The sequence below is a fragment of the Sphaeramia orbicularis genome, chromosome 17 (assembly GCF_902148855.1).
Source record: "Sphaeramia orbicularis chromosome 17, fSphaOr1.1, whole genome shotgun sequence".
Lineage (NCBI taxonomy): Eukaryota > Metazoa > Chordata > Actinopteri > Kurtiformes > Apogonidae > Sphaeramia > Sphaeramia orbicularis.
Genome location: NC_043973.1, coordinates 38,559,061 through 38,574,958, shown reverse-complemented (window position 1 = coordinate 38,574,958; position 15,898 = coordinate 38,559,061). Strand labels below are relative to the sequence as shown.

Below are 15,898 nucleotides of genomic sequence, written 5' to 3'. Positions count from 1 at the left end.
TGTCAGTCGCTTGAATGGTTAAATATGGGACTCAGCGGACTGAAATGACTGAAAACTAAGCCTATGTGATACTACTACTACTATATATTAATATAAGTAAATTAAGTAAGTAAGTAAGTAAATTTTATTTATAGAGCACTTTTCACAGACAGGGTCACAAAGTGCTTTATCGCTTTATATATATATATATATATATATTTTTTTTTTTTTTTTTTTTAAACACATGTTGCAGCCTATATGTGTAGTGTTAGGCTTATTCTTAATGTTTGTGATTATGTTGGTAAATGAGCTTATATCATCTCTATGTTTTAAAGGTTTGGTGTCATTTGACGCAGTTTCTCCTCACTTTCGGCCTCATGTCTTTAACAGCTTTAGACTGAGAGTGGCAGATAAACAACATATACTCTACTGAGCCTGTGGAGATGTATGAGATGTTTTCAGCGGACAGGATCCGGATGTCTATATAAACATACTGAAAATCACTTCGGCCCGGTGTAATCCTCTCTAATCTACACCGGGGCGCGCCCGCCGCGCACGGCACCGCTGGATGGGGAGTTAAAAAAGGAAACGCAAGCCGTGCACTCTCAGATGCGCGCCCCCGACAGTTCACTCTTGCACTTTATATCGTCCCGTCGAGTGATCCCAAGCATCCTGAAAGATGACCATCAACACCCTCGCAAAAGGAGGGTGCACCGGGAGCAAATGACATGCTTTCGAAAGGTCGGTATTCATAATTTGTTATTTTTTTGGTTTTGTTTGTGTTTTACATTATGTGAATATTTGCACGAGAGATATTATTACAATAACAACCCTGTGTCATTCAGGAAACATGCAGCTCGGACACAAGAATAAAACGGACTGTGGAAGAAATAAATATGCATTTATCTAATGCCACTGTATGATTTATGACTGTTTTAACTGTGTTTTCATGTTCATGTCACTGTGTGTGCGCGTCCCCGCCGACAGATGGAGAAAGTGATTGTGGCCATGCAGGACCCTGACATGGGCATGAAGATGAGAAACCAAAGGCTCCTGATCACTGTCATTCCCATGCAATGACAGGTGTGTGTGTGTCTGTGTCAGTGTGTATTAGCATCTGTGTGTGTATGGTATGTGTATGTGTGTGTGTGTGTGTGTGTGGACATGCACATTGCAGCCTGTGTTTGTCCCAGTGGCTATGCATAATGCATCAGTGTATTTTGGAGAATACTGTCTGCTTTGCAAAGTAGAGGAAGTAAGTTTGTCCTCTTTTCTACTCTTTTCTCTCCTCCTGTTTCTGCAGGCCGGGATATCATTGACTGGTTGATCCAGAAATACACTATAAATGAAGAGGGTGAGTAAGATTTAATGTACATTGTATGTGTGTGTTGTAGAAAAGAGGATTTGTTGTGACTCCCTGTTTCAGTTTGATAGTGCTGTTGTGTGTTGTTGCTAGTGTGTTGTCAGGATTGGGTGTTTCCTCTGAGCTGACGTGGTTGTGTGTGTGGTGTGTGTGGTACTGAGGGGGTTGCTGTTTCCAGTAAACAGGAATGGGGTGAGCCGCCAAGGAAACAAGTTTGATTAACTCACCTGATGATCTGGCTTTGATTACTGTCTCTGTGGACGTTTTCACCTCAGGAGACTTGAGTGTACCTGAAAATTAGCGTCTGGAAAAAGTAGCCTGCTGGTCTCTCTCTTTCTCTTTCTTTCTTTCTTTTTTTAAAATTTTTTTTATTTTTTTTTTAAATTTTACCTCAGACTAGGCTCGAGGGAAAGAGTCAGGCAGCATGGGAAAGGAGTGGTAAGAGCTGATTAAAATGCATCGCGCAGCTTTTTTTGGTAGCTGTCAGTCATAAAAGTAGGGCTCTTTAACAAATGAGGAAAGACTGAAGATTGATGGTGCATTTCATCACTGGGACAGAGCCTTGATTTGAGGCAGATTGCTGACACTAGACGTCTGATCATAAGAATTTTAGATTTTATTCCAAGTGACTTATTCTGATTATTTAGCACCCACAGTAGAAGACTTAACCCTAATGTCTTTTTAGGCCACAGGTGTCAAACATGCGGCCCGGGCTAAATCCAGCCTGCCAAAGGCTCCAGTCCGGCCCTTTGGATGAATTTATGAAATGCAAAAATTACACTAAGATAGTAACAATCCTTTTAGTTCAGGTTCCACATTCAGACCAATTCAATCTACAGTCGATAAAATACTATCATAATAACATATAAATAATGACAACTCCAAATGTTTCTCTTTGTAAATGTAAATATTTTCATGTATTTACACTCAAACAAAGAATAATTTCACAAAAATGTGAACAACCTGAAATGTCTTAAGAAGTAAGTACAATTTTAACAATATTCTGTCTGTTATTACATTTTTGTGCGTTTGTAGATCCACTGTGATCTGTAAGTTATAACGTACATGTGTAAATGATAAACTGAGGCAGAATATTGTTAAAATTACACTTATTTTTTCAGTTTGTTCATGTTATTCACATCTTTTGAAAGGATAGTTTGTAGATGTAAACCTGTTCATAATGTAAATTAACTTTTTTCGCTCTTAAACATAGAGAAAAGTTTGGAATTGACATTATTTCTATATTATTATGTTATTATTTTACTGGTCCAGCTCACTGCAGATCAAATTTAGCTGAATGTGGAACTGAACTAAAATGAGTTTGACACCCCTGATCTAGGCTATTAACCCATAAAATCCCAAACATCCACTGATGACCAAAATCATCTACTGATCTAAAATGTTTAATATCTGTTGAGCCACTAATTCTATCAATACATGTAAATAATTGGTGTAAAATACAGTTTGTCGTCTTTTCATGGTCATCAGATATGACCCATTTGGACATTCAGAGGCTCCGTAGTTACCGTGGAAACATCGTCATCTTCTACAACATTGATTCACTAGTAAAACTCATGGAATTTGATGAATGACAGTGGATGGAAACACTTGGTTTTACATTCAATTATTGATATCTTTGCTGAAAAAGTCACTTTTTCTTCAGGTTTCTCCGTTTCTGATTTAATAACCCTTGAACTTGAGTGAGTTAAATATAGGAAAATACCTGATTTTCACTGAAAAGACTGCAAAATACAGAGGATAATATTATAATAAATGGTGATAAATCACTTAAGAAAGCTTCAGTCTACAGAAAAATTCATTTGGGAACATTTACAAAAGTAGAGCTGGGTCTTTATGGGTTAAAATTATCATGTAGCTTTGAAGATACGCCATAAAGAGGTCATTAGTCGCTTTTATTGACCCTCAAATTGCGCAAATTAACTTGTGCATAAAAATTTACCTAATGGAAAAATGACAATTTCGCTGAAGTCTCATTTTTTGATTAAAAGTTTTTGAGCTGGCAAGAGGTGGTTTTTTGGGCGTAGTGCAAATGGTATATCACACAAAACTGCAATGGAAAGACTTTTTTTTGCAACTAGAGTCAGGTGAATTAAAAAAAAACGGATGTTGACGGATGTTACAAGAAGTGAAGAAGAAGAAACATGCCATAGTATGCGTGGACACACCAGGAAACCCAATCATTTTTTAATTTAATACCAGATAGAGGGGTAATATATAATAATAATATATCTGTAAATCAAAACCATATTTACGTTTGTTGCCATGTTTATGGAATGACTTCTTGTGTCATCTCGTGATAATAATAAACAAATCATCGCATTTGTGATTTAATGGAAAAACCGACATTACGTACTACTTCTGTTTTTTCGATATTTAGTAAATATCGGTGAAGTTTTGTGCAGATGTCCAATGAAAGAGCAACTACTGAAGCCTTATCCCTTTATAGGACACTCATAGAAATACTCTGAAATTCAAACTTTCAACCATAGTGCGTTTTGCAGGACATAACAATTTTTCCAAATTTTATGTTGTTATGTTAAAAATCAATAGCCTGGCCAGCTATCCGCCTGTCTCAATGAGAAATCCATCTGTAATCATGAGGCTTGAATCCAAATATGAAGGCGGGACTAACAGGCACTGAGTAAACCAATCACAGATAAGATGGATGTGACGTAATTATACAACGAGCAAGATCCCTAATGATCAACAACCTCAGCATGTTTCCATCATGGGTGTGTGGTGGTGGTGGAGTTGAAACTTCCATCCTTCCTTCCTTCCTCCTTCCTTCCTTCCTTCCTTCTTTCCATCATCCATCCATCCAGCATCCTTCCATCCATCCATCCTCCTTCCTTCCTTCCGTCCGTCCGTCCTCCGTCCATCCATCATCCATCCATCCATCCTTCCTTCCTCCCTCCCCCTTCTTCCATCCATCCTTCCTCCCTCCTCCCTTCCTCCCATCCATCCATCCATCCTCATCCTTCCTTCCATCCTTCCATCCATCCATCCATCCATCCTTCCTTCCTCCTCCATCCATCCATCCATCCATCCATCCATCCTTCCTTCCTTCCTTCCTTCTTTCCTTCCTTCCTCCATCCATCCATCCCTCCTTCCTTCCTTCCTTCCTTCCTCTCTTCCTTCCTTCCTCCATCCTCCTTCCATCCATCCATCCATCATCCTCCTTCCTTCCTCCTTCCTCCATCCATCCTTCCTTCCATCCATCCATCCTTCTTTCTTCCTCATCCATCCATCCTTCCTTCCTTCCTTCCTTCCTTCCTTCCTTCCTTCCTTCCTTCCATCCATCCATCCATCCATCCATGGTATTATATTGTTATTGAATGTGTGTCATGCTGCTGCCACACTGTAATTTCCTAATTTGGGATAAATGAAGTACATCTATCTATCTATCGATCTATCTATCTATCTATCTATCTATCTATCTATCATCTATCTATCTATCTATTCTATCTATCTATCTATCTATCTATCTATCTATCTATCTATTCTGTATGTCAGTAAATGGCATGTTTCTTTGCTTAAAAAATTAAACACATGGTGTTCAGCTGAGTGGACATTTTTGTAGCGCCATGAAAAATAGGTTCATTAAATCAATCACATTGTTTTTTTTTCATGCCTAAAGAGGAATAAAAACACTCAGGAAAAAAAATCTTGATGAAGGGTTCTCGTAATTCATGCCTGAAAGGGTTAAAGGTGTGGAATTTCTCTTGTGGTTTTTAACAGAGGCTCTGCACGTGGGTGACATGCTGGTCAGATATGGGTACATCTACCCACTAAAGGAACCACGGTCCTAGTGTTACGACCTGACGAGACACCGTACCGCTTCCAGGTCGGACCCCCAATCCCACCTTAACTACCTGCTTTTTTATCCCCCCGCCTCTCCATCCACTTCTAAAACTCACAGCTACAATCTTTTCTCTGTGGTGTGTCCGTCTATCTCCCTTTCCATTCCACTGGCTCACTTCCTAATCCCCCTATCCATCTGTCACTGCCTGAAAAAACCCTTTTTCATCACTTAAATTAAGACCAGTCAGTTAGAATTAAAAAAATAAATGTCACTTTTTTGCTCTCAGACACCTTATTTCTGGACTAGCACCCGGTGGCCTGCCTCAGAGCTGGACTATGGTAAGACCAGGCTTTAAAACTAGACATAAATAGGCAACAGTCTCAACCATCAAACATCCTCTGCTTCATATTAAAGTTTAATAAGGTGGAGATAAATAATAAAGCATTTAAAGGTAGGATAGAAGAAAAAAATATGACGTCTATCAACACACAACCCGTTCTTTTTTTTTTTTAATAACTTCTTTCCTCCTTAAATCCAATCAGCTATCTACCTGGCTAAAAAGAACATAAGAAAACAAGGAGAACGATGGAATATGAAAGGGTGAGAGTGGGACTTTATATTTTGAGCACAGATGATGGATGCGTTCATATTTGTTTTTTTTCATTTTCTTTTTCCCTTCACTATTTTAGGAGAGGTACAGCTTATTGCACAAGAGGATCAACCACACCTGGGACTTTGTGGTGATGCAAGCCAGAGAACAACTCAGGTACACTCACCCACACAAACACAGTCCATCCGGTGTGAACGTACATTAGACTGACTTATGTTTCTGTTATTAGACTGACTTAGTTCTGTTATTAGACTGACTTATGTTCTGTTATTAACTGACTTATGTTCTGTTATTATACCGACTTATGTTCTGTTATTAGACTGACTTATGTTCTGTTATTAAACTGACTTATGTTCTGTTATTAGACTGACTTATGTTCTGTTATTAAACTGACTTATGTTCTGTTATTATACCGACTTATGTTCTGTTATTAGACTGACTTATGTTCTGTTATTAGACTGACTTATGTTCTGTTATTAAACTGACTTATGTTCTGTTATTATACCGACTTATGTTCTGTTATTAGACTGACTTATGTTCTGTTATTAAACTGACTTATGTTCTGTTATTAGACTGACTTATGTTCTTTTATTATACCGACTTATGTTCTGTTATTAGACTGACTTATGTTCTGTTATTAAACTGACTTATGTTCTGTTATTAGACTGACTTATGTTCTGTTATTAGACTGACTTATGTTCTGTTATTAGACTGACTTATGTTCTGTTATTAGACTGACTTATGTTCTGTTATTATACTGACTTATGTTCTGTTATTAGACTGACTTATGTTCTGTTATTAGACTGACTTATGTTCTGTTATTATACCGACTTGTGTTCTGTTATTAAACCGACTTATGTTCTGTTATTAAACCGACTTATGTTCTGTTATTAGACTGACTTATGTTCTGTTATTAACTGACTTATGTTCTGTTATTAAACTGACTTATGTTCTGTTATTAAACTGACTTATGTTCTGTTATTAAACTGACTTATGTTCTGTTATTAGACTGACTTATGTTCTGTTATTAAACTGACTTATGTTCTGTTATTAGACTGACTTATGTTCTGTTATTAGACTGACTTATGTTCTGTTATTATACCGACTTATGTTCTGTTATTATACCGACTTGTGTTCTGTTATTAAACCGACTTATGTTCTGTTATTAAACTGACTTATGTTCTGTTATTAGACTGACTTATGTTCTGTTATTAAACTGACTTATGTTCTGTTATTATACAGACTTATGTTCTGTTATTAGACTGACTTATGTTCTGTTATTAGACTGACTTATGTTCTGTTATTAGACTGACTTATGTTCTGTTATTATACCGACTTATGTTCTGTTATTATACGACTTGTGTCTGTTATTAAACCGACTTATTTTCGGTATTATAACCGACTTATGTTCGTTATTAGACTGACTTATGTTCTGTTATTAAACTACTTATGTTCTGTTATTAGACTGACTTATGTTCTGTTATTAGACTGACTTATGTTCTGTTATTAGACTGACTTATGTTCTGTTATTAAACTGACTTCTGTTCTGTTATTAAACTGACTTATGTTCGTTATTAGACTGACTTATGGTCTGTTATTAAACTGACTTATGTTCTGTTATTATACCGACTTGTGTTCTGTTATTAAACCGACTTATGTTCTGTTATTAAACCGACTTATGTTCTGTTATTAGACCGACTTATGTTCTTTTATTAAACCGACTTATGTTCTGTTATTAGACTGACTTATGTTCTGTTATTAGACTGACTTATGTTCTGTTATTAGACTGACTTATGTTCTGTTATTAAACTGACTTATGTTCTGTTATTATACCGACTTGTGTTCTGTTATTAAACCGACTTATGTTCTGTTATTAAACCGACTTATGTTCTGTTATTATACCGACTTATGTTCTGTTATTAAACCGACTTATGTTCTGTTATTAAACCGACTTATGTTCTGTTATTATACCGACTTATGTTCTGTTAGTAGACTGACTTATGTTCTGTATTAGACTGACTTATGTTCTGTTATTAGACCAGACTTATGTTCTGTTATAGACTGACTTATGTTCTGTTATAAACTGACTTATGTTCTGTTATTATACCGACTTATTTCTGTTATTAGACTGACTTATGTCTGTTATTATACCGACTTATGTTCTGTTTATTAAACGACGTATGTTCTTGTTATATATACCGAACTTATGTTCTGTATTAGACTGACTTATGTTCTGTTATTTAGACTGGACTTATGTTCTGTTATTAAACTGACTTATGTTTCTGTTATTATACCGACTTATGTTCTGTTATTAACTGACTTTGTTTCTGTTATTATAACCGCCTTATGTTCTGTTATTAGACTGACTTATGTTCGGTTATTAAAATCGACTTATGTTCGGTTATTATACCGACTTATGTTCTATTATAAACTGACTTATGTTCTGTTATTAGACTGACTTATGTTCTATTATTAGACTGACTTATGTGTGTTCTGTTATTAAACTGACTTATGTTCTGTTATTAGACTGACTTATGTTCTGTTATTAGACGTGACTTATGTTCTGTTATTAAACTGACTTATGTTCTGTTATTAGACGACTTATGTTCTGTTTATATACCGACTTATGTTTCTGTTATTAAACCTGACTTATGTTCTGTTATTAGACGGACTTATGTTCTGTTATTATACCGACTATGTTCTGTTATGAGACTGACTTATGTTCTGTTATTAACTGACTTATGTTCTGTTATATACCGACTTATGTTCTGTTATTAAACTGACTTATGTTCTGTTATTATACCGACTATGTTCTGTTATTAGACTGACTTATGTTCTTTATTAGACTGACTTATTGTCTGTTATTAAACTGACTTATGTCTGTTATTATACCGGACTATGTTCTGTTATTAAACTGACTTATGTTCTGTTATTATACCGACTTAGGTGTTCTGTTATTAGACTGACTATGTTCTGTTATTAAACTGACTTATGTTCTGTTATTAGACTGACTTATGTCTGTTATTAGACTGACTTAGTGTTCTGTTATTAAACTGACTTATGTTCTGTTATTAGACTGACTTATGTTCTGTTATTATACCGCCTATGTTCGTTATTAAACTGACTTATGTTCTGTATTATACCAACTTATGTTCTGTAATTAAACTGACTTATGTTCTGGTTATTATACCGACTTATGTTCTGTTATTATACCGACTTGTGTTCTGTTATTAAACTGCTTATGTTCGTTATTATACCGACTTATGTTCTGTGATTATACCGACTTGTGTTCTGTTATTAAACTGACTTTGTTCTGTTATTATACCGACTTATGTTCTGTTATTAAACTGACTTATGTTCTGTTATTATGCTGACTTACACTATATTGCCAAAAGTATTCGCTCACACATCCAAATAATCAGAATCAGGTGTTCCAATCACTTCCATGGCCACAGGTGTGTAAAATCCAGCACCTAGGCAGGCAGACTGTTTTTACAAACATTTGTGACAGAATGGGTCGCTCTCAGGAGCTCAGTGAATTCCAGCATGGAACTGTGATAGGATGCCACCTGTGCAACAAATCCAGTCGTGAAATTTCCTCACTCCTAAATATTCCACAGTCAACTGTCAGCTGTATTATAAGAAAGTGGAAGTGTTTGGAACGACAGCAACTCAGCCACGAAGTGGTAGGCCACGTAAACTGACGGAGCGGGGTCAGCGGATGCTGAGGCGCATAGTGCGAAGAGGTCGCCAACTTTCTGCAGAGTCAATCGCTACAGACCTCCAAACTTCATGTGGCCTTCAGATTAGCTCCAGAACAGTGCACAGAGAGCTTCATGGAAGGGTTTTCCGTGGCCGAGCAGCTTGCATCCAAGCCATACATCACCAAGTGCAATGCAAGCACCGGATGCAGTGGTGTAAAGCACGCCGCCACTGGACTCTAGAGCAGTGGAGGCGCCTTCCTCTGGAGTGACCAGTCACACTTCTCCATCTGGCAATCTGATGGACGGGTCTGTGTTTGGCGTCGCCAGGAGAACGATACTTGTCGTACCACATATGTCCAAGTGTAAAGTTGGTGGAGGGGGGTTATGGTGTGGGTTGTTTTTCAGGAGCTGGCTTGGCCCTTAGTTCCAGTGAAAGGAACTGGGAATGCTTCAGCATACCAAGACATTTGGACAATTCCATGCTCCCAACTTTGTGGGGAACATTTGGAGCTGGCCCCTTCCTCTTTCCAACATGACCTGTGCACCAGTGCACAAAAGCAAGGCCAGAAAGACTGGATTGACAGAGTCGGTGTGATGAACTGGACTGGCCTGCACAGAGTCCTGACCTCAACCCCATAGAACACCTTTGGGATGAATTAGAGCGGAGACTGAGAGCCAGGCCTTCTGTCCAACATCAGTGTGTGACCTCACAAATGCGCTTCTGAAGAATGGTCCAAAATTCCCATGAACACACTCCTAAACCTTGTGGACAGCCTTCCCAGAAGAGTTGAAGCTGTTACAGCTGCAAAGGGTGGACCCACGTCATATTGAACCCCATAGACTAGGAATGGGATGGCACTGAAATTCATATGCAGTCAAGGCAGGTGAGCAAATACTTTTGGCAATATAGTGTATGTTCTGTATTAGACTGACTTATGTTCATGTTTTTGACACTATCATTAAACTAAAACCAACCTGAGAATAATGTTAACCTGCAAATGTGATGACTGATGTTATGGGGACCTGAGAGAGAAAAGGCTGAAACATTGTTAAGTAGGTCATCTATCTATCTATCTATCTATCTATCTATCTATCTATCTATCTATCTATCTATCTATCTATCTATCTATCTATCTATCTATCTATCTATCTAGTCTATCATCTATCTATCTATCCATCCATCCATCCATCCATCCATCTCCATCCTCCATCCATCCATCCATCCATCCATCCATCCCAAAACTCATGATGAAATATCAGTCACTTTTGTCCAAAAATATTCACTTGAGAATGGAGACAAAGACACCAGAAAGTAATCACATGTAAGAAAATACAAGCAGAGAATTTGAACTTTGTTTCTTCAAAATTATTCAAACTGAATCAATTCTAAAACAGTGTCGATAAAGTCAACAGTGTGCCGACTCACTTCTGCTGTACTTCTCGAATACCTGAAGGTGTTTCAGATCTACACATTTCCTATATCCAAGACAATTAAATGACCTACTTGGAGATTCTTGTCTTTCCTGTGACCTCTGGTGATATTTCTTGTTTCACACCTGCACATTTGGACTTACATTTTGTTCCAATAATGGAACCGAGTCCTTACAAGCGACTGTGTGAACAGCTGTAGGTCCCCATAACATAATGAAGCACTCTCACAGCCTTACACACACACACACACACACATACAGTAACAGTGTGATTTATGTTTAGAGCCTCCAAACAGCGGCGGAAGGCTGACCGCATTGTTCTAGAATGTCAGGAGCAGGCGTACTGGCTCATCAACAGACCCCCGGTACGTTCACTTTCATCGCACTGTACTGTTTATTATTGGACTGTATCATGTTATATTGCACCTTACCCTACAGCACCACCATACATAGAACAGAACACAACTACAGCACTATCCCACTGAATACAGCTAAAAACTACACTACAGATAGACTTAATTAACATGGATAGGTTATTTTACAAACTAATGATATTGTTAGAACATTCACTTTAATATACTGGATGATTAACATAAAGCTTTTTTTATTGAAGTGACTGATTATTTTGTATATCTGTTCTGATTTTGTGTACTTTTAATTAGTTTGAGTTTTATATTTACTGATTTTTTTTTATATACTTTATTTTTATACAAATTTTACAGTATACAAAACAAACAAATAAACGAACAAGTGGTGCCAGGTACAACAACCCCCCCCCCCCCCCCCCCCCCCCCCCCCCCCCCGCACATATTGTAGCTTATTTTGGCATTTATCCACTCTTTCATCCATATTCAATATTTGTTAAATATAAAAATTATATATTTGCCAAGTTTGAAGTAAACTGAAAAAAAAATTGATGTTGACATTTGAAATTTTGCCCATTGTAAGGTAACTGGGAAAAGAAAAAAAAAATAGCAACAAAAATTTCAAAAACAAGCCGACACTTAGATATTTTGCAGAGTGATGTCTAAAATTAGTATCTATAGCTCTGTAACGTTTTAAGTGAATTGAGTTAAAATTGACGTTTTAAATAGCAATTTGAAATTTGGTCCATTGTAAGTAAATGGGGGAAAAAAAAAGGATTTTAAAAAAATTCATAAAAAATTGGGAACTTTGACTTACTTTTCCCAAAATGGTAATGACATCTATTCTGGGTCACTGCAATTTATAAACCCAATTTGATATGAATTCAATCAATAGTTTTGCTGCTAAAGTGTTAACAATCACAAACAACAAAAACGATACCCCTTGCCTCCCTTTCGGGGGGTGGGGTAAAAACAGACCACAACAGTTAGAGCATCTAGATTCAACCTTTAGACGAATAAAATACAGAAAGGTTCAGGACAAATTAAGCAAAAGTCAAAATAAGCATACAGATTAGATTATACATGTTCAGTAATTTCTTTGATTAATATAAACATCTCATTTTTCCCAATATTTTTTTTAGATTTGTCCGCAGTGAGTCTTAATGAGAAGGTCAGCCTTTCCATGCCATAAATTTTGTTCACAACATGTGTCTAGTCCAAAAGTATTGGGGGATCCTCGCACATCCATTTTCGGGTTATGGCTTTTTTTGCCCCTTCTAATAATATTAACAAAATATATTGTTCAGATTTCCTCATTATATTTACGGATCTTGATGTAAAATCTATGTTGGTTTTTATTACCTTGACTTATTCAACAGTTTCAGTCAAGCCGCCTGTTTCTAAGTCAAAGGTAGTTTACTTCATTCAATTTATTGGTTCAACTGACAGTCAACATTGTTGCGTCAGATGTTTCCAAAACACTATTTCATCTGTTGACGCTTGGCAGATTTCACAGTTTAAACCTAAAAACAGTAGCAAAAGATTAAAGTTTATGCATGAAAAAGCAGCAAAACTGATAAATAATAAATAAATAAAGCATTATTGAAAATACTCTTGTACTTGATTGACATGTGCTATTTAGAACACATAACGCAAGGCATGTTTGATTAAAATGCATGCTAGTGTTCCATTACAACCACAAAAAGACATGAGGACAGACTGCAAGAACAATCATCAACAGTATACAATGATATCAAAATTAATTATTTTAATTATTATTTCAGCACTTAAAAATATACTAAGTGGTGAATATACTATGTCCCTGACTTGGCTGATTATCATATGAGATATTCAGCATTTTTATAATTACGGGTATTTCTCTGATTTTTTTAAACAATATGCTGGAAAATAAATATAATCCAAATCGTATTTTTGCTGCCTGTTTGTAGTCATGACTCTGTAAGTTGGAATAATGTCTACCTAATTAATTCCATGCAGAAACTGAGAGCCTATGAGTTGGAAAATGAGAAAAACATGTATTTACCGGCACTAAATTATTAGTTTTTCAAGTAGAATCTGAAAGCTGCTAATAATCATTACTGATACATTATTGATTTCTATTTTTTTTTATTTGACAATCATATCTAATATTAGATTTAATGGACACTTTTCATTTTTACTGTAAATGTATTTTGATTATCTGTCTTCTAGATTACTAATAATTGGTATTGTTGGCTAACTGTAGTCTACATTACTACTGCAGTCACGGAAAAAATTATTAGACTATCAAAAGTCATCAGAAACAATGGTTATGCAATCACGTACTAACTCAGTGGTATCATGTGACTAAAACAGACAGAAAAGAAAACATGGAATGCCTAAAAGCACTGTTTCTGTCAGTACAATGCCATAGATATTGATGTAAGAACTGAAGTGATTTTGGTTTTTACCAAGAAAACATGGAAAATGACCAGATATCAGCTCTGAAATTAAACTCATATAGCTATTTTTGTTGTTATTATATATTTTTTCAAACAAATGTACCAATGTGTCAATCCTGAGCTCTATATTTTTGAATAATAGTTAATTTGTACATCTTTTTAAAAGTTTAATTGTTTTAAACTGTTTTAATCGATCTTCCAGGCCATTTCAAAATTAATCGCTCTTAAATTAAACTCTTATGGGCTATTTTGTTATTATTATATTTATTAAAAAAAAATGTACCAATGTGTCAATCCTGAGCTCTATATTTGTGAGTGATAGTTAATTTTGTACATCTTTTAAAAGTTATAATTGTAGACTGGTTTAAATCGATCTTCCAGGCCATTCCAAGGACTAATCCCTCTAAATTAAACTCTTATGAGCTATTTTTTGTGTTATTATTATATTTTTTCAAACAAATGTACCAATGTTTCAATGTGTCTAGTCCAAAAGTATTGGGGGATCCTCGCACATCCATTTTCGGGTTATGGCTTTTTTTGCCCTTCTAACAATATTAACAAATATATTGTTCAGATTTCCTCATTATATTTACGGATCTTGATGTAAAATCTATGTTGGTTTTTATTACCTTGACTTATGTTCAACAGTTTCAGTTCAAGCCGCCTGTTTCTAAGTCTAATTTTAGACTGTTTTAATCGATCTTCCAGGTCATTTCAAAGATTAATCGCTCTTAAATTAAACTCTTATGAGCAATTTTTGTTGTTATTATTATATTTATTCAAAAAAAATGTACCAATGTGTCAATCCTGAGCTCTATATTTTTGAGTGATAGTTAATTTTGTACATCTTTTTAAAGGTTTTAATTGTTTTAGGCTGTTATAATCGATCGTCCAGGCCATTTCAAAGATGAGTCCTACTAAATTCAAAGATTAATCGCTCTTAAATTAAACTCTTATGAACTATTTTTGTTGTTATTATTATATTTTTTCAAACAAATGTACCAATGTGTCAATCCTGAGCGCTATATTTTGTCCATCTTTTTAAAAGTTTTAATTGTTTTAGACTGTTTTAATCGATCTTTCAGGCCATTCCAAAGATGAATCCCTCTAAATTAAACTTTATGAGCTATTTTTTGTTGTTATTATTATATTTTTTCTAACAAATGTACCAATGTGTCAATCCTGAGCTCTATATTTTTGAATAATAGTTCATTTGTACATCTTTTTAGAAGTTTTAATTGTTTTAGACTGTTATAATCGATTGTCCAGGCCATTTCAAAGATTAATCGGTCTTAAATTAAACTCTTTTGAGCTAGTTTTGTTGTTATTATTATATTTATTTTAAAAAAATGTACCAATGTGTCAATCCTGAGCTCTATATTTGTGAGTGATAGTTAATTTTGTATATCTTTTTAAAAGTTTTAATTGTTTTAGACTGTTATAATTGACTGTCCAGGCCATTTCAAAGATGAATCCCTCTAAATTCAAAGATTAATCACTCTTAAATTAAACTCTTATGAGTTATTTTTGTTGTTATCATTATATTTGTCCAATAAAATGTACCTTTACTAGGACCAGGCATTAAAATGAACAAGAAATTGAGGAAAACAAGCGTGGTCTAATAAATTTTCCGTGAATGTATATTATAATATAATATCTAAATCTATCTATCTAATTTCTATAATATAAAACACCATAATATAGTATTGTATATTATATTCACCATAACATCCCAACTTAAATCATAAAAGCAGCTGCTAAAGAAAAACACAGAGTAACAGAGTATAAAACCCATCAGAGGTCCCGCTAATGTTCAGCCACAGTCCCTTCTACATCGTACATGAAATATTCAACCCGTCTGGTGAAAGACTCAGCTCACAACAGGAGAAACAGAAAAAAAAAGGAGAAGGAAGGAGGAAGATGTAAGGATAAAGAGAAAATTCAGATGTGATGAGGAGAGAATGAGAGGTGTAGATGTAAAAAAAAAAAAAAAAATTCTGGAGGTATTGAAGGAGAATTAAAGCGACGTTCTAGGTTTTGTTTAGGAGTGAAAATGTTCGAGGTTGAATGTGGGAGAAGGCAGGGTGAACAGAGGACGTCTTGTCATGCCCTTATGAATTAGGGACGAGGGCATGGTTAAAAAGAAAGGAACCTGGGAATAAAAGTCAGAGCCAGTGGAGTGG

The 15,898-nt window shown here is 35.5% G+C and overlaps 1 protein-coding gene across 1 annotated transcript in view; it reads left to right on the top strand.

Moving 5' to 3' along the window:
* Positions 1–658: 658 nt before the first annotated feature.
* The window catches only part of LOC115437276 (regulator of G-protein signaling 11-like), a 32,214-nt gene continuing 16,974 nt past the window's right edge, over positions 659–15,898 (top strand). The window contains 11 exon segments of the mRNA XM_030160465.1: positions 659–686; positions 689–720; positions 967–1,045; positions 1,048–1,062; positions 1,283–1,333; positions 5,102–5,164; positions 5,167–5,207; positions 5,452–5,503; positions 5,708–5,771; positions 5,860–5,931; positions 11,193–11,278. Coding sequence (XP_030016325.1) covers positions 659–686; positions 689–720; positions 967–1,045; positions 1,048–1,062; positions 1,283–1,333; positions 5,102–5,164; positions 5,167–5,207; positions 5,452–5,503; positions 5,708–5,771; positions 5,860–5,931; positions 11,193–11,278 — 583 coding nt within the window.